Raw genomic sequence first — 24,265 nt, 5'->3', positions numbered from 1 at the left:
CAGTAGGGAACAAGAAGGATGGTTCCATCAGCTTCCCTCCACTTTCCCACATCCATCAGATAAAGTCCTTAGTCTCATCATCCATACAGGCACAACTGGTAGGTATGTGGGAGAGGGACCTTCTTGGTGGTTACTCCAAGCTCTAGAGAGATGCTAGTTTATGTCTCATTTTGTCTATTGTATTCCAACAGTCTTTTAGGATCTGTTTTCTTTAATTATATGCTATCCTGTTTTTACTGTTTGTTCTTTTAATAGGTGTGTTTCAAGTGGTTTTAAATTCTGCAGATATTTCATTTCAAAAGTATTATTACATGTTTTTACTTCTATGGCTACAGTTATTCACAGGAAGCCTTAATTGATATGTGAACACAAAGCAATGAAATAGAATCAAAAATATTGTATAAAAACCATAACTGTGGTCTGAAAAGGCAATTGTGTTGGCTGCCAACACAGTGCCAGTCTTAATACAAGGTATTGATGATGACCATTAGACCCTTAAATAACTGGATCTCAAGACTTGAAGCAGCACCTCCACTACACACTTGTACTAAAAGGCTGACGGCCCATTTTACTCCCCACCAATGGCGAAAAGATATTGTGTAAGGATATGAGAAAGAGCACTCTTGTGTTGTGCCAACCCAGTTGCATAATGTCCTGTCTTTAGAGCAGTGATTCCCAAAGTGGGCACTACTGCCCCCCGGTGGGCACTGCAGTGACCCAGGGGGGCAGTGATGGCACCTATTAGGACACGGGGGTGGAGCCAGGGGAGGGGCAGGGCCTCTTCCCAAGTGCTGGAGACAAGGCTGAGCACCTGAGGCACCTATTAGGACACAGGGCAGAGCTAGAAGAGTGGGCATGGCTTCTTCCCAAGATCCCGAGACAGGGCTGAGAATCTATACCTCTCCTAAGGTGCTTGTTGGGACACAGAGGGCGGGGCTAGGGGCAGGGGCCGGGTCTCTTCCCAAGAGCGCGAGACAGCTGAGCCTCTGTATACCTCCCCTGAGGTGCTTGTAAGAACATGGGGGCAGGGTATAGAGGTTCAGCCCCATTAGGAACTTGGGAAAACACCCCGCCCCCTCCTCTAGCCCCGCCCCCTGTGTCCTGGCAGGCGCCACAGGACAGGGATAGAGGCTCAGCCGTGCCTCAGAGCTCATAACTCCGCCCATCCCAGTCCTGGCCGCCCATTTGTGGCCCCACCCACCTTCCCCTCCACCTCCACCTCCCAGCCCTGTATCTTGCACTAGGGGAGAGGCTCAGCTGTGCCCTCTTGAGCAGGAGCCACGCCCCCCTTTTCAGGGGGCGCTGAGTAATATTTTTTCTGGAAGGGGAGCAGTAGACCAAATAAGTTTGGGAACCACTGCTTTAGAGTGGAATAACTTTGAATTTACCACATTGTAATGTATTATTGTGAAATTTGGAATACCCCAAAGCAATGGTTTCTAACCTTTGCTCCTCCAAGTGTTTTGAACTTCAACTCCCAGAAATCCAAGCCATCTTACCAGCTTTTAGGAATTCTGGGAGCTGAAGTCCAAAACACTTGGAGGTTGTTTTGGACTTCAGGCTGGGAACCCCTGCCCTAAAGGCACCAGATCCTGTCTGATCTTGGAAGCTAAGCAAAATCAGCTCATTTTAGTACTTGTGTTGCACCCCAAGGCAGCGTGGGCACTGGAAATCAAACAAAGACCAATAATCATATAATATCTTTATTAAAACAATTATAAATTCAGGAATAAAAAAGTGGAAAGGATGAGTGAGCAATAGTCCTTTATAATAAGGTATGAATTAGTCCAAAGAGTTGAAGAGATATGTCCAATATTATTGTCCAAAGTCCAGAAACTGAAACACGCCCAAAACTGTTGGGAAGTTCTTGAGTGGGGAAACAACAAGAAAGCAAGAGTGAATAACAAGGTCCAAAGTCACTAGGAAGTCTTTGATATCAAGGCAGGAACAAGACGAAGCTAAAAGCAGTCTGGATTTAGGAACAAGGCAAGGACGTGAATGTACTCTGGTTTAAATCGGGAGTCGGCTCGGCTTGGCCGCCAGGATCAGGAGATTTGGCTTGGTGAAATCAGGGAACTGGAATAGGTGAAGTGTTCTCAGGAGATCACTACGTTGATACCGCAAATTGTTCACAGTGTAGGACACTTTTATGGAACTTAGATCTAATCACAGCGAAGGAAAACCAAACTCCCCAAAGGTTCCCAAGGAATCTCCTATCCATTATCTCCTCTAGATGCCAAACGTTGACTCCTTCGAAGCCCTTGTTTTTCTGATCTCTGGCGATGCAGAAACTCCCTTCTGTTAAAGGATACATTCCCTGGAGAACTCGGGACATCTGGTTCTACCATGGGAGTAATGTTTTCAGTATCTCTCTCAAGGAAGCATCTGAACTATCCACAGCTGGGGTCTGTAATTGAAAAGAGCTCTGTGAACTAGGTAAAAAGTCAGAATAAGCTTCATCCTGGTCAAAGTTCATTTCGGAATCAGGTTCAGAACCCAAGGGTGGCTGGGGTATAACAACTTGAATAGGAGATCATCAACAAATTTCTGGTCCTATAGGCTATATTTTAGAAGAAGGAACTAGCCAACTGCCTCTGAATATTCCTCTGAATAAAAAAAATACCTATGAAATTCATGGGATTGCGATAAATCAACAGGCAACTTAAAGGCACATGCACATGATTTTTATCCTACAAAATAACTCTGATTGAATTCTCAGTGTGACTTTCTTTTGAGTCATCATCCATAGATTGGTTCTGTGTTTTCTCCAGCTATCACAAATTATTTATCTAAAAGCAAGCTATTGATCTTAAATTCTTAATGATGAAATATGCAGGGTTTCAGTTTTGTAGTGTGCTATGTGTTTAGGTTTTTTTTTCCTGATATAGAAAATGTTGTGTAAAATCTGAAGGCAGTTCTCAGCTACCACAATATTCTTGTCTTGTGTAGCACTGTATGAACATTTCTTCATCCTTTTTTGGTTCTGGAGAACTGAGTAACTTATCTTTCATTTTACATCACATTGCTCATGCCCAAACTTATCTGCAAAAGGCTTCAGACTGCCACAAAGATATGTCCTGGATTTTCTCTAAGAAAACTTCAATGAGCCCCAGCTGCAGAATGGTGTTTCTACATCCATGATTTTGTTTATTAAGTATCATAGTTCACAGGTACCCAAAATATCAAGACTGAGAAACAGGTGCCTTCTAGCAGTTGTGAAATTACAGTTCACAACAGCCCTAACCTGTGAAATTAATGATGAGGGATAATAGACATCAGAACCCATCATCTAGAAAACCACACATTCTTCACCACTGCAATGCAAAATCATCTAATAGGCCAAACTGCAAACTATTTTAGAGCTTCTTCACATGGCCCCTGAGCCCGTGCCATTTCGCCAGCAATATACAAGTCTACACTGACCATATAATGCGGTTTCAAAATGCATTATATGTCAATGTGGATGGAGCCAAAGAAGTGGTCTTCTGACTGGCAATTTCACCAGTACATTTGGATATCTTAAGAATTAACACGAAGTAACAAGCAACATGTATTTAGAAATGATAAAAAAATAAAAGAAGGAACTATTAAGATCAACTAGAAGCTGGCAAGATGGAATTGGGGTTGATTGGAAGGGTGGGAGTGGGAGGACTGACCTTGCAAAGTTGCTAAAGCTTGTAAGGAGCATTTAAAGAGTGTAATTGTGCTGAGAAAGGAAGAAACATATCTGAGGCCATAGCCTTTTACTTTCTCATTTAAGGACATTTGGGATTAGATCCAGATTGATCATAGTCAAAGTAGGAGAAAATTAATGAGGCTTAAGTTAATATATGTTACCTAAGGACCTCATCAGATGGGGAGAAATTAGCATCCTAGAATGCTTTCACCCCATCTTTTGGACATAGCCCCATACTGGCCATCACATGATGTTGTGTAACTTCCGGCAGAGGCCCCACTCCCAACCAGGGTGAAAGTGTTACCGGAAACTTTTCCCACAATGGAGCCAGCACAAGTCCCCTCTGGGAGGGCGATGCTCCCGCCGTGTGATGGGGAAAGCATCAATGGAGTTGTGCATGGGGTGACAGATTTGCTTCGCTGTCCCTCTCCTTTCGCTGCAATGCCAGGTGAAGCAGGACACTTTGTCTTATGACAAGGCCCAATTCCGTCTAACTGTGATCCTATTGATATCAATAGATTTTCTATAAGGATGAATAAGTCTAGATTTAAACCTTTTAAAATTACATTTGCAAGTATTTCCAAATTATTTCCTATTTTGTTTCTTTTCATTCTATAGCTTCCATCCTTTTTCTTCTTCCATCCACATTTCTTGATAAACTGAATCAAAATGCTTTTATAAAATTCAGATGAAAAAAATTCACTTTTAGTGTCTTCTGTGTTTCAGGTAATGTGTCTGTTTTTCCTTCTTTGTGGGGTGTAGAGATTTATCCCCTAGTTTGGCAGCTGTGGACAGCTTCATAGATTTTTCCCCAGACTAGGTGATTTAGCTAGCAAGTTATCATGCCTATACTTACAAACTGCCTGGTGGATGTAATCCCAGCAGTAGAGGCTGCCACCATGTATACATTATATTAAACAGCTGCAATGTGCTAGTAATGACTTGTAATTGTCCTTTTGATTATTAGAACAGAAAAGAGCTGTGAAACGTGGAAACATGACTGTATTTACTGATGCTGCATAACTGCAGGAGGTCTGTGTAAAGTATCCGAACTCAGTGGTGCCATCTGGTTTAGGTCATGTCATAAGTGTGTCAAATCTGTTCTTTCTCTTATATGTCAGATTCCTAGATAGGAAAATTAAACCTGAAACAGAACAGATTAAATTAGATAAACTGTTATCTCTCTGTAGAAAATAGTTGGTTCTCTCGCTTCAGAAGGCAGACTATGATGTGATGTGGGAACACATTGCATATGTCCCAACCTAGAAGATTGATTTGGGAAGAGGAATAAGCGATTATTTCATACAATTTGCCCTCTTAAATCCAAAATATTGACTTGAAGGGAGGAAACTATGTGTCAGAGATTCCTTTTGTATAAATTATATTAAATATCTCAAAACGTATTCTTTGTATTGCATAAGCTGAAACAGTTTATTTGCAGCACTTGCCTCTTCTGATCCTCAACCCAAAACTAAGACTAAGTAAGGCTAGAGAAACTTATTTTCTTATTGTTATGTTTAACCATACTTTCATCTGCATCTCCAGTAGGCAAAAATCACTTATGAGAATTACCTACTTGACTGATGGGAGAACAGAGTAGTTGGAGAAGAATATGTGACCCTAGTATGGGAAGAATATATACTGCATGCATCATATGGACTTGTTGGCCTTTCCTTCTTTCCATAAATTAGACTCAGAAGAACAGTGCCTTTCTAGGTAAATGGGTTATTAATGTTAAACAGTGAAAGAAGAAAGGGTTGTGGATGAGGTGCTTGCCTAGCAAAAAACAGAGGGCCATTTGCTTGTTCTGTTGAAATTGATACTTCTTAGAAATGTATGTTGATATTTGATTGGGCTGAACACTTTACTCTCATATGTACGCAGAATACCCATCCCTATTGATCTAATCTCCATATACCTTCCAGGAGAGAATCCTTACCTTGAGGGACAAGCATGTGACAGCAATTATTTGAGAGATACCTGTCAGATAGGAAGATTGAACTATGACTGCTATGAAGAATACTTAATGATTGGGCTATGACAAGAAGCTGTAGCTCAACTTTTATGATCTGAGGTAGAAGATGATAGTAGAATGTTGGTATCAAAAAATGCCCAGGGGAAAGAGAACGGTGGATCTGTCCAGTCCAACAAGCTTACAGTAGAGCTGTTACTCTCTGGTTTCCCCTATGGCAAGATTTCCCCCCTTGGGAAACCCAACAGGTTGGCTGAATTAGTATATGGACAGGACAGAGGTGGAAGTGTTTAGCTACGTACATGATACTTTTAAATGTCTCCCAATAACCTTAGAAAGGTTTGAAACAAAGAAAGAATCTGAAGCAAAGAGATTATAGGGAAGGATGAAATGTTATGGGAGCATTCAATTTACCTTAGTAGGTCACTATCTCCATACTACTGACAGTAATGTTTTCCAGAGCAAGACAGGATAGTCTTTAAGACTTGAATTCCAATCTTAGCAAACAATTTTTCAAAGGATCTGCCTTATGAATCTTCTTTCCCCACATATATTTGTGTCCCAGTAAACTTTGACCATCTTTTCTACAGAACATAAACACATATGAAGGGGGAAGCAATATTTGACAGCTCATGTTAAGCTATAATGTGGACACAATGTGAAATGTCTTATTTCTAGCCATAAACTGGAATAACTACAGGTATCACATTGATTATTATCTACCCCACTCATCTGCCCTTGGTTGGGTCTCTTAGTTGGGAGTAGGAGGAGAGAGCAGTTTGTCTACATCCATGAGATAAAAAACATTAATTGGTTCATAGAATCATAGAATCATAGAATAGTAGAGTTGGAAGAGACCACATGGGCCATCTAGTCCAACCCCCTGCTAAGAAGCAGGAAATCGCATTCAAAGCACCCCCGACAGATGGCCATCCAGCCTCTGCTTAAAAGCCTCCAAGGAAGGAGCCTCCACCACGGCCCCGGGGAGAGAGTTCCATTGTCGAACAGCTCTCACAGTGAGGAAGTTCTTCCTGATGTTCAGGTGGAATCTCCTTGGTTGATCATGTGGAGGTGCTAGTTAGGGTGACATTTCGCTAATGAAGGCAATAATTCAGAGGAATAAGAAAGTTGTAAAGTATCTATGTATTTAAAATGGATGGTTGCTGATGGATACACTAGAGATGTGTATTATCTCACCATGGCCTGGTTTGACGAGGAATTTTTTTGGCTGTAGACCACATGTTCTTCAGAAGATCTCCAGCTTGACACAAGCTTCTTTTGGTGTTGGATATGAGATGATACTAAGAACTTCAAAAGGTGCTAGAAACGGGACTCTTGTTTGCAGACCAAGAAGTTGTTGAAAAGGAAATTACTCCCAAGAAGAAGGAATGTATAGAATTTAGCCAAGCTTTGATGGCTTGAAAGTACTCATATTGTCATATTTGGTCCATCCCTATGCACATATTTTAAAGAATTGAGCAGTGCCTTCTGTGCTTGGTGTGAAAATTTCAAACTTAGGACTTCATCCCACAGGATAATTAAAATGTTTCAGATTGTTGGTTTTCTCTTTAGCTTCGCCACACCCCAATTTGAAATTAAATGGAAGATTTTCCTATCCCTATCACAACTAATCCTTTTCTCCACTTTCTTTGAGATTTATCCATTTGATTTGCCATCACATAAAAGACAGGTGAAGATGACATAATAATCCCCTGAAGTATAAGGCATATTTCATTGACTATAAGCACAAATCTCTCTCAATTAAAAAGTGAAATCTATTTATTTTACATTTGAAAAGAGATCTATTACCATTTCTTCTTCCTTGGTCCCAAAACATAATGATGGAAGAAAGGAAACAATGCCGCCCATCTCGACTTCTCCTTTTATAACAATGTCATTTTATTTCCAAATGGGCAAGGGAGGGATTCTATCACATGTTACACAGGGAATTGAAAAAGAAGTTTTCAATCAACTTAGGAATTGTGAGAAAAACCCACACTTTAGGAATGGTGAAATACCTGGAACCCACAGCTGAAGCTTGCATCACGTGATGAGCTCTGTGGGTTGCCAATTCTTAAATGTGTAGAAATACTGATTGTATTGCATGTGATGAAGTCCTTTATAAAAATTAGACTCCCTCCATTGCTAGAATTTGGAACTTGAAAACCTTCCAAAATTAGATTTTGATCCCTGGACCAAAACAGTTTCCAAACCTCTGTATCTAACAACTATTTAAACCAAAGTTGGGGAGCTCCTGCTTTGTGATGGTTTTGAAACCAGTTTGTTTTAACCTAGGATTCCTGTTCAGTTGTATGTGCAAACTGGTTCATAACTTGATTGTAGAGACATCCTGATTTTCCATAGTTCAGTTTACTGTAAAGATATCCTAGAGAATCAGGGCAAAGCATGAAATACATATTCAGTGTTAGATTTTTAAGAATTATTGTGTGATTATTTTGTGGACATTAATAATTGGTCTACATATGTTGTATTTACTATTATAGTATATGAGGTGGGGGTGTCTTGCACTCTGAAAAAACAGTACCCCTTAAGTGGACTTGATGTTAGAAAAGAAGGATATTACTAAAATGTGCATCTTTACAACCATAAGAAGGAGGCATTAACTAAATCAACTCATATAATTTTGCTATATCTAATCTTAAATCAGCCACTAGATGGTGTCTGTATAATGCAAGCTTTACCTGCCATTTCATACAAACATTTTCTTTAGCTAATAAATATTTCATCTGCTGTTGTAATACATCCTAATTCACTGCCAAATTACATAAAACCTTTTCAGATTTGAAATCTATTTAATATATAATTTCCAACAATGTTTTAAAATGCTTCTTATAGTGTACAAAGCATATACATTTACTGGCAGTGAAGTAAATGAAAACAGTCAGGGAGAGGAAGAAAGAAGAGTAATGGGAGAAATGATCCAAAGTGAGGGACAAGGTAGGAAGAGAACTACAGAAAGAGAGAGGAAGGAAGGAGGGAGGAAAATGGTAGAGGATGCAGGAAGGAGGACACTGGAAACATGTTGAGGAAAAAGCAAAATATGTAATATCCCCTTGAATGGTAGTGGACGGTCTTTAAGTTAGGAAAGTTTTTTGCCTTCTTACAAGTCCACCACATGTGAAAAAATGATCCTGTTGCTTGTTTACATTTCCAGCAAGTGTTTTTTAATTGTGGCTGCATTTTGGCTAATTTAACAGGTGTCATATAGGATTGATAAAACATTTTGTAGAAATTTTCTAGAAGGGAATAGATTCTGAAATGTTTTATTTTTACTTTCCAGAGGTATTCCCATTCATCTAAGCTGATCGAGCGGCCAATGTTTTTGGCCCATTTTACCATACATTCCTTGATATATTCATCTTCTGTGTGTAATTTTAACAGGAGACTGTAGAGCTTAGATAGTTGATTGAAGTATCTTATAAGGTCTGTCTTTTCTTCTTCAAATCCTGTATGCACATCTTTTTGATATTGTTGGTGTATTTGTGCATATTCAAACCAGTTCATGTTGTAGCCCTGCTGGTTTATTTCTATCATTGATTTCAGTTGGAAGTTATCTTGTGTTTTCTTGAGTATTTCCACATATGTTGGCCATCTTTTACTACCCTTTGAATTTCCACTTTGTTTGAAAGTTTCTTGGATCGAGGTCCATTGTGGTAATTTTCTATTAATTTTTTTTTATATTTGTTCCAAGTATTCATCAGAGTTTTCCTAATTGGGTGTTTATTAAAGTTTGAGTCTTCTGCCACTTTCCCATAAATTAAGTATGCATGCAAACCAAATTTTAAACTATCTCCTTCCAGAGTGATGAGACTTTGATTGTCAAGATGGATCCATTCTCTTAACCAAATCAATATAACTGCTTCCCTGTATAATTTTCGGTTTGGGAGAGCCAGTCCTCCTCTTTGTTTGGTGTCTTGTAAATTTTTCATCTTTATTCTCGGTTTCTTCCCTCTCCAAATAAATTTCGTTAAGTTCAGCATTCCAATTCGTAAATTCTTTTTCCTTGATGTCAATTGGAATGTTCTGGAACAAGAAGCATAGTCTAGATAAGATATTCATTTTTATTGTAGCTATTCGTCCTAGGAGAGAGATATCCAAATTCATGTTGAGGAAAAAGCAAAATATGTAATATCCCCTTGGAAGGTAGTGGACTGTCTTTAAGGTAGGAAATGGAAACTAGCCAACTCAATCCCCAAGAAGACTGAAAATCCTATGTCTCTACATGGTTGGAAATGTCTGTCCAGGACTATAAGATCAAGAGCAAGATCTTCCTGAGTGTGTTTTAGGTTGCATTCCATAGCATTAAACTGTATTCATTGAACAGTGCCCTGTGAAAGCAACAGTACCCCCGTGAAATTGGAAAAAGGACATCGTTTAGAACAGTGGTTCTCAACCTGTGGGTCCCCAGGTGTTTTGGCCTACAACTCCCAGAAATCCCAGCCAGTTTACCAGCTGTTAGGATTTCTGGGAGTTGAAGGCCAAAACATCTGGGGACCCACAGGTTGAGAATCACTGACTTAGAATGTGCATGAATATAATCATGACAAAGAGCCATTAATGCAGTATGACACCTCTTTAATTGCCATGGTTCAATGCTATGGAATCACAGCAGCTGTAGTTTTACTTTTGGCCTTCTCTGCCAAAGATTGCTAATTTCTCATCAAACTACAAACCCCAGGCTTTCATCGCATTAAGTCATGGCAATTAAAAGAGTATTGAACTGCATTAATTCTACAGTATAGATACACCCGAAGAGAGGCTGAAATGTTTTGCAAACCTGGAAGGGCTAGTTTCTGAAGAGAGAGAGAGAGATTAAGGGAAGCACTCGGAGACAAAAATCTCAGAGTGGAATAAACCAGATAGTGCAGACATACCAGAGAGGCATGCAGGATGATTTGGAAGAAATAGGCGTTTAAGCCAATGTGTAGCATATTAGAAGACTTACAGTGCGGTAGCTTAGACATCAGCAACAGAATAGTACCAGCCATAGATTCCCAGACATATTGGATTTCAGCTTTCAGAAACTCCAGTCGGCATGACCAGCACTTAATAACTTTATTCTTATATCCCACCCCATCTCCCCGAAGAATTTGGGATGGCTTACATGGGGACCAAGCCGAATGAAACAAAAATTAAAGTACCACATCATAAAATACATTTACAATACAAGGCATAACCACATAAAAACATGTAAACCATAATTAAAAACATAACCTCAACAACAACTGATACCAGTAGCTGAGCCCAGTAGATATGGCCCAAGCTAAAAGGCAGGCTAGGGCTTGAGCAATATACTCCAGGGATAGGGCTGGTGATAAAGTGCAAAAGCCTAGATATTAAATAGGGCTTGAAGGCCAAGTCAAATATGTAAACCAATTAGTGAAAGGCACATTGGAAGAACCACGTTTTCTAATCTTTCCGGAAGGTGGCCAGGGTGGGCACTAATCTAGTCTCTCTGGGGAGGGAATTCCAGAGCCGTGGGGCCACCACCAAGAAGGTGCAGGTTCATAGTGAAAGATGAGATTGCAAAGATAGGCTGGACCTAAACCCTGAACCCTGTATTTGAGGACCAAAGGTTGGCAACCACTATCTTCAAGAATTTCCTGTGGCTGCATCTTACCTAGAACATATGGATAAGGCAGCTTTGATGTTGGCAACCCAGTTGAGCTGTATATCAGGGGTGTAATTCTTTATTAATCTTATTCTTAAAGGAAATAATAATAATTTTAGCTTGCTTCTTAATTTTTCAGTCATTTTCAATTTTAAAAATATTTTTCCAACCTTATGGTGCATACCAGAGGCAATCGAAGTGATGCAATTTTTCTTCCATTTTGGATTTCTTAAACTGATTTTTTTTTTATTCTGGATTATGTGATGGAGGTTTGGGCATCTCTGGGGGATTGGGGAAAGGAAAGGATCACATTTTTAAAGGATGGCAGTTTTAGGTGGTTTGCAGTAAAAAAAAATTCAAAATTGGGTAGGGGGGGGTCTGGATGCTTGAGGAACTTCTGCAGGCTCTAAAGGGCATCTTTGATATAAGTAAGGACAGTATATTATGAAGGACATATCAGTTGTTATCATAAATGATCTTAGATTCCAGTCTTGTCAAATCTGATATGGAAATTAGCAAATACCTGTTAAGGCAGTGGGATACTGCAATGTATGTTTTTTCCAGGTCATAGACCTGCAATTTTGCACTCGTAAAACAATTCGTTTTCAGATCATTTATATCTGCATTTCTTTTTTATTGAATGCAGGGCAGTGGCTGCACATAAAGCACGCTACTCCTCAGCCAGCATGGAGCCATTTCTTTTTTATTGAATGCAAGACAGTAACTGAACATAAAGCATGCTAGTTTTCAGCCAGAATGGAGCCAGCCATGTTAACAATGATACAGGGATTTGTTTACGAAGACTAGTGAGCCAGGATTCTTTAGGATTCTGACTGATCCAGAATGAAGGGTCAAATAAACTGCATGCCTCATCCATATTTTTCTTATTGTGGCATCTGAATAACCATAATGTCCAAAATAACAAACAACTAAGGACCATTTCTCTCCTGACAAAATTAAGTTTATTTCTTTGGCTTCTCAGGGGACAGGTGGGCAAAGGTGCATGATTTAAGCAAGCTGACCATGGATGGAAAGTCTGTGATATATTTAGTTTTTTTTGCTTGTGACAGGAGTGAGTGAACAGCATATAACTTCCCTGTCAGAATTCTAGTGAAGTCTGGCTTTTTGTTGCATGCAAACACATCCATAGTCCTGGAAGTCTAAAATAATACAGTGCATAGAATTTATCATTAGAATCTTAGCTAACAACCAAGACTAATGCCAACCAACACTAATGCTCCCCTAGTCTTGCGGGGCAACAGTTGCTGAAAACATTTTTAAAAACATGATTGAAGCAAAAAAGATGTAATCTGGAATGGAAGAGAAAAACAAATCCCATGCCAAACATATTTGAAAGGTCATGCTGATAGTCATTGGCTTTTGCAGCCCCATTTACTCGTTGAAACCTGGATGAAATGAGGCTGGGATACCAGTGCCAAACATTATATAGGATTACCCTTGCCTGTGTAGCATCATTCCTAGATTTGGATTAGGAAAAATACAGCAGATCACATCAATATGGTTCATCTAACCCAAATCAGAGGATTGGACAGGACAGGAGAAGCTCAAACTCTGAACCAAGCAGATATTAACTTCCTGGAACTTTGTAACAATTCTGGAAGGTATCCCATAACTTAAAGCATTGATAAAGGTTCTCTTTGTAGCGAAACATGATGTGTCTTTTATTAATGAGCATAATGTCCTCAATGACTTAAAACATTTGATGAGTATCTTGTGCACTCCTCTGGCCTGCATAATTTATGAGAACAATGAAAAATGTTAACCCGTATTGTCTGGATTTCCTTCATCTGTGCCATCATGAGCCTAATCATAGCTTGACCTAGAAAATTATGATAAGGATTAGGTTGTGTTGCTTGTGGCTACATTAGAGAAGTATTAAATATTATATAAAATCTACCATTTGTTTGCACAGGGTCAAATCAGGTCGAAAGAAGAATAAAAGCATAATGGAACTTGGCCCGTGGTAGTCATTTCAGCCACCTTTCGTTCTGCATTTTTCTGGGTCTGAATTTGAATTATTTGGTATTACATGCTAGAAAAATAAATTGACGAGCAATTAACACAAATATCAGGCTTGTCTTTTCTTGAATACCATACTATAAGACTCCTAACAGCAAAATAACCTTTATATATTGTATATGTACAAATGTACAATTTATACAGAGCTTCATCAGCTTTAAGAGGTTATTGCAACCATTTCACTTTGAAAGATGGATTATCTATAGATAGATAGATAGATAGATAGATAAATATAGACATGGGTTAGATACAGATATACATAGATATAGATATATAAACAAGATAGGTTCTGTTGTTTTTTTTTCTTAAATTGAATTTGTATGTAAGTCAGAACAGGTATGTGTAATGCTAGCAAAGTGTAATGCTAGCCACATATAAGCTTTGGGTAGATTTCACCTCACTTTCTGTTCTTGTAATAATTGGATTTTGAAAAAAAAATTGGCTTGTTGTGGAAACTAGGATTGGTGATCAAGCTTCATTGGAGAACCCCTTTCTCCATAATAACTCTTACAAGAGTGAATTTCCCTTCTGAAGGAGATTTTTTTTCACTTCCTGTTCTTTTACCCTTGTTCTTTACTGTGAGTTGTTTGCAAGTCAGATGTTTGTAACCTGGGGACTGCCTATACAGAGAGCAAATTTGGAGTGAATATTCAGAATTGAGCCAGGGTTATTATACCCCTAGCTTGGCTGGGTTTTGTCCAGATTTAACACAGAGATTCCAAAATTGCTTGCTTGTTTGCTCACTTGCTCGATCAATTTCCTTCCCTCCCTCCTTGTAAGGCCATAGCCCTTGTAGGAGTCAATCATCTATGAAATTGTTATAACGCCCCCAAGTTTGCACAAGTGCTTCAAGCATAAGAGAAGGAAAGTAAGTGATGCAGGCATGAAAATACATTGTGGGGATACAACTGGTGGTGAGTGATGGTATAAGGGGGAGAAATGAGTGCTTTGAGTGACAAAGTACAATAACCAAGGAAGGGGCACACTGAAGGACCTTATCCCACACTAAATTTTTCCTGTTTTCTCACCATCTTCTCATGCTGGCATCACAGAGTTCCACTGAGGTCTTCCCATGATGCACAGCCACTTTCGGTTGCTGTGTGTGGAAATCTGACATGCCAGCATGAGAAGATGAAGAGAAAAGTCTGTTTTCAAGAGTAAGATGTTCCCCTGACTCCTGACTGAAGATAGCACAATAAGCAGAGGAAAGCAGGGAAATGTTGTGGGATGGCTGGCTATCTCCGAAGACGGATCTTGCCAGGGTAGGCTGCATCCCCTTTATTAAGGACGTTTTCCCCCACTTTCCACCACTTCCCCTGCTTCCCTCCTGCCTGTGAGATAAGGTCAAAGGAGAAGTGAAGGAAGAAGGAATAAACAGAGTGGGCCACACTGACAAAGCATGTAAGGCAAGATGAAGGAGGCAGTAAGAGTATCTCTCTGTCTTACATCTTTCACTTTATTGTTGGTTTTCTCAGATCAGTTGTAACTGAAATGGGGGGGGGGGGTGCATAATCAGAAGGCAAATTGGAATAATGTGTATAATTAGAATAATATGCAGTATGTTTGCATAAGGGGAAGGAATACAGCAGTTCCAATTCTATCTCAGATGAAGGCCAAAATACTATTTCCTAAACTGTTTGATATGGTTGGCTGGTAATTGTCTTGGTTCAGTGTAAGATGCACTGGCACCATGTTTGCACCCATTAGTTTTAATTGTTATTTCTTGGAAACTTGTCAGGGACTGCAAGCTGATGACATGTGAAAGAATAGCTACTGCTTTAGATGCCTGTGTGCTCAGATATCCTTGCTACAAACAAAGAGATGGGGCCTGCAATGAAGCACCTTTGTTCATATTTACTCTTTAGCTTGAGTAACCTGGAATTAATCTTTCCTTTTAAGCACATTATTGATGTACTGTATCTGTGAGTCAGTGTACTCACTGAGTCAGTGAGTCAGTGTTTGAATGCTGGACTAGGACCCTGGGAGACCAGGGTTCAAATCTCTGATTGGCCATAGAAACCCACTTGGCCTCAGTAAAAGGCAAAAGCAAACCACCTCTGAACAAATCTTGCCAAGAAATCCCTGTGATAGTTTTGCCTTAAATTGCCATAAGTCATAAATGACTTGAAGACACACAACAACAACTTAGTATTTATAGTAAATGAGAAGTTCTAAAAAACTGAAATCTACTTTAAATGAACATTATTTCATCTAATAGCGTAGTAATAAACAGTACCATAAGATTTCTAGAAGATTTGGATTTAACATGTTTATACCCTGAATAATGAACAATATAATGCAAGGAACATGAAGTCCTATGGCACAAGACTTTGTAGAAAGTAGGCATGAGCGATCCGTGAATAAAAATGACTCTAAACTCGCTTCTAAAGTAGGGGGCGCTGGTGCTTCGTTTCTGAAACTACTTCTGAAATTTGGACCAAAAAAGTTTTGAAACTTAAGAATATTCGGAATATTCAAAATTAATTCGTTAATGGTGGACACGCATACGCAATGGCCAAAAACAGCACTGGGGGAACTTTACAGGACTCTCCCGCCCTCATTTTTTGAGCTATCTTCTTCAAACTTGGTACAGTGGTAGAACCCACTTAACACTGCTAGCTCACCAAAACTAAGAACGTTCCCCTTATCCTCTGATTTTTGGCAATTTTTCATAGCTTTTATAATAAACCATTTTTTAATAATTGCAGAAATCTGTTCCTGGTTTGAAAGGCTTATTTCCTGTTTAATTGGGTTGTCTTTACTTTGAAAGTCATTGTTCTTCTTCAGAAACTTTGTTTTTGTGGTTGAAACTTTGTTAAATTGGTGGACTGTGTCCCAGGAAACCATAATGTGCTCCATGCCCCCCGCGCAAAGACAAAGTTCAGGCAGTGTCATAAATTTTGCCATGATTCTATGACAGAACCAATTAGGAAATGACATTTATCACCAGGAACAGAAATCATAGTACACTATCTAATCATTCCTGACAGATGGCCATCAGCCTCTGAATAAGGAAATCAGTTCCTGGTTTGAAAGTACTATTTCCTGTTTCATTGGCTTTTCTGGGGCTGAGAGTGTGTGACTTGCCCAAGTGGGTGGGTGAGTGGGGAATCAAGCCACAATCGGAGTCCAACAGTCAAATGCCTCCCTCCCTCTCCCCCTCCCTCCCTCCCTCTCTCTAAACTTCTCATATCTTCCAAGAATTCACATACCTTATGAAAGCTTGGTCAAGATGGTCAGAGGAGGGCAACTAAAATAATCTAGGGTCTGGAGAACAAGCCCTATGAGGAGCGGCTTAAAGAACTGGGCATGTTTAGCCTGCAGAAGAGAAGGCGGAGAGAGAGGAGACATGAGGAGGGCCATGTATAAATATGTGAGGGGAAATCATAGGGAGGAGAAAACAAGCTTGTTTTCTGCTGCCCTGGAGACTAGGACACAATGGAACAATGGCTTCAAACTACAGGAAAGGAGATTTCACCTGAACATGAGGAGGAACTTCCTCACTGTGAAAGCTGTTCAGCAGTGGAACTCTCTCCCCCAGAGTGTGGTGGAGGCTCCTTCTTTGGAGTCTTTTAAGCAGAGGTTGGATGGCCATCTGTCGGGGGTTCTTTGAATGCGATTTCCTGTTTCTTGGCAGAGTGGGGTTGGACTGGATGGCCCACAAGGTCTCTTCCAACTCTATTATTCTATGATTCTATGATTCTAAGTGAGGACAAAAGGGGGTGGAGAAAGTTAAGAGGAGAGAGGGCCTGGGACATCTGGGAATTGTAGTTTTAAAGCGGGCATTGTACTATTGGAGAAACGTCTGCTTCAGCCCAATGCTTTTATAAATTGGGAAAATTCAGAGGCTTCATTCTGCTTAATTTTTAAAGCTATTGAGATGAAATTTGCCAGAATGGAAGCAAATATTCATAACTCTTTGCCTATCAAGTTTCATAATGTTTGACCCATCCACTAATTTTGGGGAATTTTCAAACAACATTTTTTTAAAATGCTACCAGAACGATGGCCCTGCCTCTCTGCCCCTCTTCCTTCTGCCCTGATTGGCTTAGCCCAAGGCTTCTGGGAAATGGAGTTTTGTCCAGATAATGGCTTCTTGCTTCATTTGCATTTAAATAAATGGGGAAAATTCGGAGGCTTCGTTCTGCTTAATTTTTAAAGCTATTGAGATGAAATTTGCCAGAATGGAAGCAAATATTCATAACTCTTTGCCTATCAAGTTTCATAATGTTTGACCCATCCATTGATTTTTTGGGAATTTTCAAACAACATTTTTTTTAAACGCTACCAGAATGATGGCCTCGCCTCTCCGTCCCTCTTCCTTCCGCCCTGATTGGCTGAGAGGCATGCCAACATGGCTTCACCTCTCAGAGGGGCTACAGCTACATCCGAAGACATCAGAGACAGATGAAAAAAGGTGCTTTTTGATTCAAATTCTTAATATTAGGAAGGCAGTGAGCAGATGTTTCAAAACTCGCTTCAAAAGTGCTTTCGAACTGAATTTGAAATGAATTTAACAGACTAATGAAAAATTTCCCCAACTCTAGTAGAAAGAGTACTGCCAACTTCATGAGGTGCATCAAAAGCATATGCCATAATGAAACTGGTTAGTCATTAAGATGTGATAAGACTGACTGATTCTGCCACAATATTTGACATAGCTAACTTCTATTTATCAATAAGATTAAATTTAAGTTTTTTTACTAGGGAAATGATGTAGTAAAGTAAATTATCAAACTAATTTCCCAGATTTGTTCAGATAGAGTTTGCCTTTGTCTTCCTCCGATACTATTTATTTATCATGTCAGAAGCAAACTAAGGGTACAAGTTGTAATGTATTTGAAAACACAAACAAAGTTTAAACAACAACAACTTGACGTTATACTAAATGTCCTTTGACCAGAAGCTGGCCACTTGGATTGCCTCTGGTGTTGCTATAAAAAGGTGCATTGTGCATGTGGCAGGGCTCAGGCTGCATTGTAATAGGTGGTCTGTGGTTTGCTCTTCTTCACACTCACATGCCATGGACTCTACTTTGTGGCCCCATTTCTTAAGGTTGGCTCTGCATCTCGTGGTGTCAGAGCGCAGTTTGTTCAGCGCCTTCCAAGTCGCCCAGTCTTCTGTGTGCTCAGGAGGGAGTCTCTCATCTGGCATCAGCTGATACTGAGTGTTTTTGGGCTTCAATGAAATTCTGAAGGATATGCGCCATTTGTTTTTGGGCTTCAGTTTCTACTGTTCCTTAACACTGGCTATGCTCACTAGCCTTGATGGGGAGTTTTGCCCAAACAGTATCTTCCCTTCCCAGACTTCTGACTAAGGTACAATACTTGCTTCTGTAATGCGGACCTTGGCTTGGCATCATTGAAGAGGAGTTAGAGCCAGACACAAAAAGCAACCAGAGCAACAGGTGAAAAACTCCTCTCTAGTTCTTCTCTTATTGTTCAACATAGAAATGCCCACATGGAGCAGCATATGAGTTGTGCCCCTTCACAATTGTCCAGGGCCTACCTTGGCTAGCAACTTTGAGACACAGCTAACACACACACACGCACACACGCACACACGCACACACACACACACACACACAAACTTACTAGCCCAGGTCATCTTGCACAGATGATGCTTTTGGATCTGACAGCCAGCTGGAAGGAGAGTATTGTTGCAGGAGCATTGTCTTCATTCAAACCCAATTCATAAAACCTTTGTGGTAGCTCCCTATGAATTAATGGTGGTCAGATTTATTTTAGATTGTGCCCATGTTTAAAACTATCTAGTGAAATTCAGTCTACTTGTACTAAACAGGAAAAATGGTTGCAGCTATATTATTGATTGTGTTGCTCTCTGCGCTTCTGCATAGCATTTCTCTGTGTCAGGTAGCAGCAGATAAAACATTTATTCCCCGGCCTCTGCGGGAAGGAAACAGTAGAGTCTCTGCATCTTTAGCTGCTTCATGAGACAGTTAATTTGAATCCCCTAAAATCATTAAAGGTTCTCTATAGTCAGAGAGCCTCTTTAGCATTGAGCTGAGCATATATAGATTAATGCAGCAATCAGCGCTGTCTCTATACTGCAGAGGTTTTGTATTGATGGCAGCGGCTCCCCGTCCTTGTTTGGTGTCACGGTTATAGTAATGTTTGACATTGCAGAATAATTTGGCATAGACTCAGGAGACAAGGACTACAGGGACTTTTTTATAGACCTGCTTCAGACTGATTTGATTTTTGGGTATTTTTTTGCCCCTCTGTAGCAGTTTCGGGATTGCCACGGGCTGGATTTCAGCAACCTGCTCGGAGCTGGTTTTGCTTTTTTAGGTGCTCCAAGCTGATGCTGCTATGTTTGCTGGTTTCCTTCAGTTTCTTCTTCATACGTTGCATTCAGGGACAGGTAATCTAGTGGTACTGTCAGAATGATGGACTGTAGTTGTCTTCAGATACTATTGTCAATAATAAGTCTGAGTTTTAAAAAGGTCTTGCCTTTTTATAAAGTAAGAACATGGTTGCCTTTTGGATTAAAGCACTGAGCCATTTTGCTCTTGAAGCACGTTTTGCATTCAGAATATTTAATCTAAATTTATTTCATATCTATACTATGTTTAAAAACAGCTTGCCATTGTTTCTGTTATGGTTCCCCCCATGCTAACGTGATTTTGGAATTAGAAGAATAACCTGCCTGCAATTGTATTTCTGGATAAGTATAAATCTTGTTTAGCTCTAAATAATATTGCATGTTAGAATAAGGAGGAAATTCAAATATTTTGATGGTGAGGGAATATATAATCATTGAGATATATTATTTTTAGCAAATCTGTTTGGCAGAAGAGAGTTGATGTGCCCTGCATCTCCTGAGTCGTGCTGTGGTTAGTAAATTTCATAGTTTTGATTCACATTGCATTGTACAGTCTGCAAAATATCATGAAAATATTTTAATACAGTGTGTTCAATTGAAAATGTCCCATTTTTTATTTTATAGTTCAAATATTTTACATTTACTTCTTGGTGCTTTATGTACCGAGATGGACTATTTATCCTAGACAAGCCTACTTTAGTTTATACACTGATAAAACAATGTTGTTATATAAAAACAGAGATGCTTGTGTGTGTCTCCAGATTTTTGGAGGAACGTGTAATGAGACAAACACAGGCTAGAAGAGATGTAGATTGATTTTAAAGTACTCCATTGAATATTATTAATGTTTCATGAGAGACCATTTGTAAATATTTTCAAGTGAGATTAGACTGATAAAGATAGGAGAAATACGTGCAGGGAGAAACCTGAGTTTCAGGATATACCTGTTTATGGTATCAAAGCGCTTCCTTTCAATTCCCATGTATATCCCGGCTTTATGCTTTGTGAAAGATTAGGCAGCTCCATATGCTGAGTGGGCCCTCAGCATCTTGCCATTATTCCCCTTCACCCCAGTGTTCTGCAAACAGACAGACTGGAGGGTCTCATATATATCATCACTGGATCCTATCAGTGTTGCCCACAGCAGGTGGAGGTAAGCAGGTTAGACTTCAGTGATAGTGGGCCCTGCCAAAACTGCTGAAGATAGTGTGGAGAAATAGTAGGTGTGGATCATGGGTTTCAGAATATCTTACTGATATGATCAATAGCTGTGATACAAAAATGTAATGATTCCAAACTGTGTTGCTTATGTGTGCTATATAGTGATTCTGGAAGTGCTTAGGCCTGTTCCTGAGGTTATTTGGAACACAAAGTCAGAAAATTGCATTGGATAGACAACATGAGCTGTAGTTTCTTAGATATGGTTATCATGATTTCTTATGGGCGAACAGATGAGGAGTGATATATGGCAGATGTCCTGTATCTCTTTTTTTTTTTTTTTTTTTTTTTTTTTTTTTTCCCACTCCCACCCTCCCACCCTCCCCTCCTTGTACATACACTTTATACAACAAACTACAGAAGTTACATTTGAAATATCAATCTCAATCTTAATTTTTCCACTCCACATCTTAGTACATTCTCTAAATAGTTCTTAACTGGTTCCCACATCCCCTTGATTATTGCAATATTTTCAATTTTATCTATATTATTCCATTTGCAATTTGTGATTTCTACATTTAACATATCAATTATATACTTATACCAATTCGTCAGAGTCCATTTTGTTTTATCTTTCCAACCGCTCACTAAAACAATTTGTGCACATGCTATTAATTTGTCAATCATTTTTTCTTTTTGTATATTCTTCACTTCTGTTATCCTTGCATGTAGTACATTTCTATTAACTATTACTATTTGTAGATTTAGCATTCTATTGATTTCTCCTTCAATCATTCTCCAGTATTCTTGCACCCGATCGCACTCCCATATCATATGATTGAACACCCCTCTTTGTTCACAACCGTGCCAACACCTATCTTTCATCCCTGGTAAAAACCGTGAAAGTTGTGCAGGAGTTCTGTACCATTTTTGTAACATTTTCCTTCTTGCTTCCCTTAATACATTGTACTTTTCTTTTGCTATATTACTTATTTCCCTTTGTATATCTTCCCTCTCAATTTCCATGTCCATTCTCCATGTTTGGAAAATTTCCTCTACTATTTCTTCTTTTACCGTTATAATTTGTTCATACAGATCTCCTGCCACCTTCTTTTCCTCTCTCAAACATTTCCTAATCGCCTTCTCAAATGGACTGTCCTGTTCTCTAATTTTTTCTCTCAATCTAAAAATTTCCTGTCTTATAGCCCAGCTTTGAATCCAATTCCCTGATCCTATCCAATTCTGAATTTCTTTTTGTTCTACAGGGTCTCCATCTATTGTGTACAAATCCTCCACTAACCTTTTCCCTCTACTTTCAATTGATCTCAATGTTCTGCCTATAATTTCGTTGTTATTGTAATTAATTTGCCATATAGTTGCCATCTTATTCTCATTGCCTGGACTTAGCTTCTTCTTTCTTTTTTTCCACACTTTTATTGTTCCTTTAAAAGGTTCCTTAAATTCTGCTTCTTCTCTCCTACTCCATTCCCTAAATATTATTTCTTTTTCTTTAGTATTATTTATTATCTTCTCCATATTTGCCCATTTTTTTTTAGTATACTGTATTTCCAATAATCTTTGGATTTGAAACGCATCGTGATAGACTTCTAAACTTGGAATCCCCCAGCCTCCCTCTTCCTCTTTTGCATTTAACCATTTGTCCCTTATTCTGGGCCTTTTTCCTCCGACTGCCCATTTTCTTATTCTCCTGTCCCATGTCTTTAGTGTCTTCCTATCTACTGTGTTCGGTAATGTTTGAAATAAATATGTCAATTTTGGTATTATGAACATTTTTAGTGCCCTTATTCTGTCCACTCTTGTTAATGTTTTTCCTTCCCAATTCCCAACTCAAAAACTAGAGTTGACAGGGGGAAACTGGTGCTATTGTTGGAATCATCAGGGCAAATATACCCAGAAAGAGGTCTAATCTTTGAGGCACCCAAATTTGTGTTGGCCACCACCAGTGTAATTATTATGCACAAGTGGATGTATATCCAAAATTTAAGTGAATATGGTAATAAGATGAAGGGATGTAGGTCTGGATCCTGGAAGGTCAAAAACAATCCCCTACTCATTTACCATGTATATATGGTGAATGGGTAGATGGGTGCATGCCCACTGTGTCAATTTGCACGTGCCACTCCTAGTTAATCCTCCATTACCCTACTTTTTCCATGAGCTTTTAAAATGGCATAGTGTATTTCTCCTACTGCCAATTTTATCAATTGTCCTTGGGTTATTTCAGTTATTTTAAACTGAGTTCAGACTTGATTCAGTTTTTTTAAAGAATCTTCATCTTCTTTGGAAATTGGCCCTTGGTAGGGTTTTGTGTCTCCCCCCCCCCCCCCCCGCAGTGGATTACTTACCCATCATCCTAATAATTTCTGGGATTAATTGTGAAATTATCCAGTACCAACAATGCAAATTTTACCAAGGAACTCCTAGTCCCACTCTTGAAAATTCTACATGGGAAATTCCCACATGAACAGCAGATGTTCTTTCTTCTTCTTTTCCTTATTTCCATTTTCAAAGAATGGAGAGAATGTCTCTGATCAGTGTGATACTACCTATTATAGGGTTTACAGGAAGTTCTTTTCAACAGTTTCCATCTGGTTACTAGTCCATCTCTCTACTACATCAATGACCCAAGAGTGAGCATTGAAAAAGTATCTGAGATGGCATAAAAGTGCTATTTATTGTTGTTTGCTTCTCAGGGTGCTTCCAAATGTACATTTAACCTGCTTCAGAGCTGGTTAAGTAAACTTGCTCCAAAGTGGGTTAAAATCCCCACACCCTGGGGGAAAAATGGGCTTTCCTATGGGTTGTCCCCATGGCAGCGCTGTAACTACCACAATGCCATGGAACCACCGAAAAACTCTTTAAAATAAATGGAAAACTTACTGGGTGCTATTAGGCCTCTCTTCAGGCCTGGTGGAACATACCAATGACATGTGAAGAGGCAAAGCCCAAACTGCTCCTCACTCCCCGTCTCCTCATGTGTCATTGGTATGTTCCAGGAAAGTGTGCAGGGAGGCCTAATGGTGACCCAGTAAGTTTTAAACTATTTTTTTGGGCTTTGGGGGCAGGGGGTGGGTGTGGGAAGGGGGCTTCTTGTATCTCTGGGCTCCAGGAGCCCAAAAGGTGCGAGGTGGGTGTGCAGACAGGCCCCCCTGGTAGTCCCAGGACTACCCGGCAGTCTGTCCCCACAGGCCCATAGCCCATTAGACCTGCACCTTTTACAAAGGGATATAAATGGGATATAAAATTATATCTAATGGGATATAAAATTAATTCGGGATCAAGCAGGGTTTTCCTGCTTTGTCTCGGATTAATCCTCTATTACTGGAGGCATCATTTGATGGGCTCTATCTGCATGGGCCCTTAGTCAACTGGATCTGTACTTGATAGATCATATCCTGACCATGAATAAACATATCTGACT

The 24,265-nt window shown here is 39.5% G+C and overlaps 1 protein-coding gene across 50 annotated transcripts in view; it reads left to right on the top strand.

Annotated features, from left to right (window-relative positions):
• Window positions 1–24,265, top strand: part of rims1 (regulating synaptic membrane exocytosis 1) — a 333,818-nt gene that overhangs the window by 172,584 nt on the left and 136,969 nt on the right. Inside the window, exons 1-2 of one of the 50 annotated variants that reach the window (XM_016996641.2) lie at window positions 19,407–19,704; window positions 20,120–20,176. The exons of 47 other annotated variants lie outside the window; for them this stretch is intronic. In XM_016996641.2, the coding sequence (XP_016852130.2) occupies window positions 19,653–19,704; window positions 20,120–20,176 (109 nt within the window). In that variant the 5' untranslated portion in view covers window positions 19,407–19,652. Of the gene's footprint in view, window positions 1–19,406; window positions 19,705–20,119; window positions 20,177–24,265 lie in introns of those variants that run through there. 2 more of the 50 variants (XM_016996642.2, XM_062981922.1) reach the window with 2 other exon arrangements.

This window comes from Anolis carolinensis, chromosome 1, assembly GCF_035594765.1.
Source record: "Anolis carolinensis isolate JA03-04 chromosome 1, rAnoCar3.1.pri, whole genome shotgun sequence".
NCBI classification, from domain to species: Eukaryota; Metazoa; Chordata; class Lepidosauria; order Squamata; family Dactyloidae; genus Anolis; species Anolis carolinensis.
Note: the sequence above shows the minus strand (reverse complement) of the source record. Positions and strands in the feature narration are given on the sequence as shown.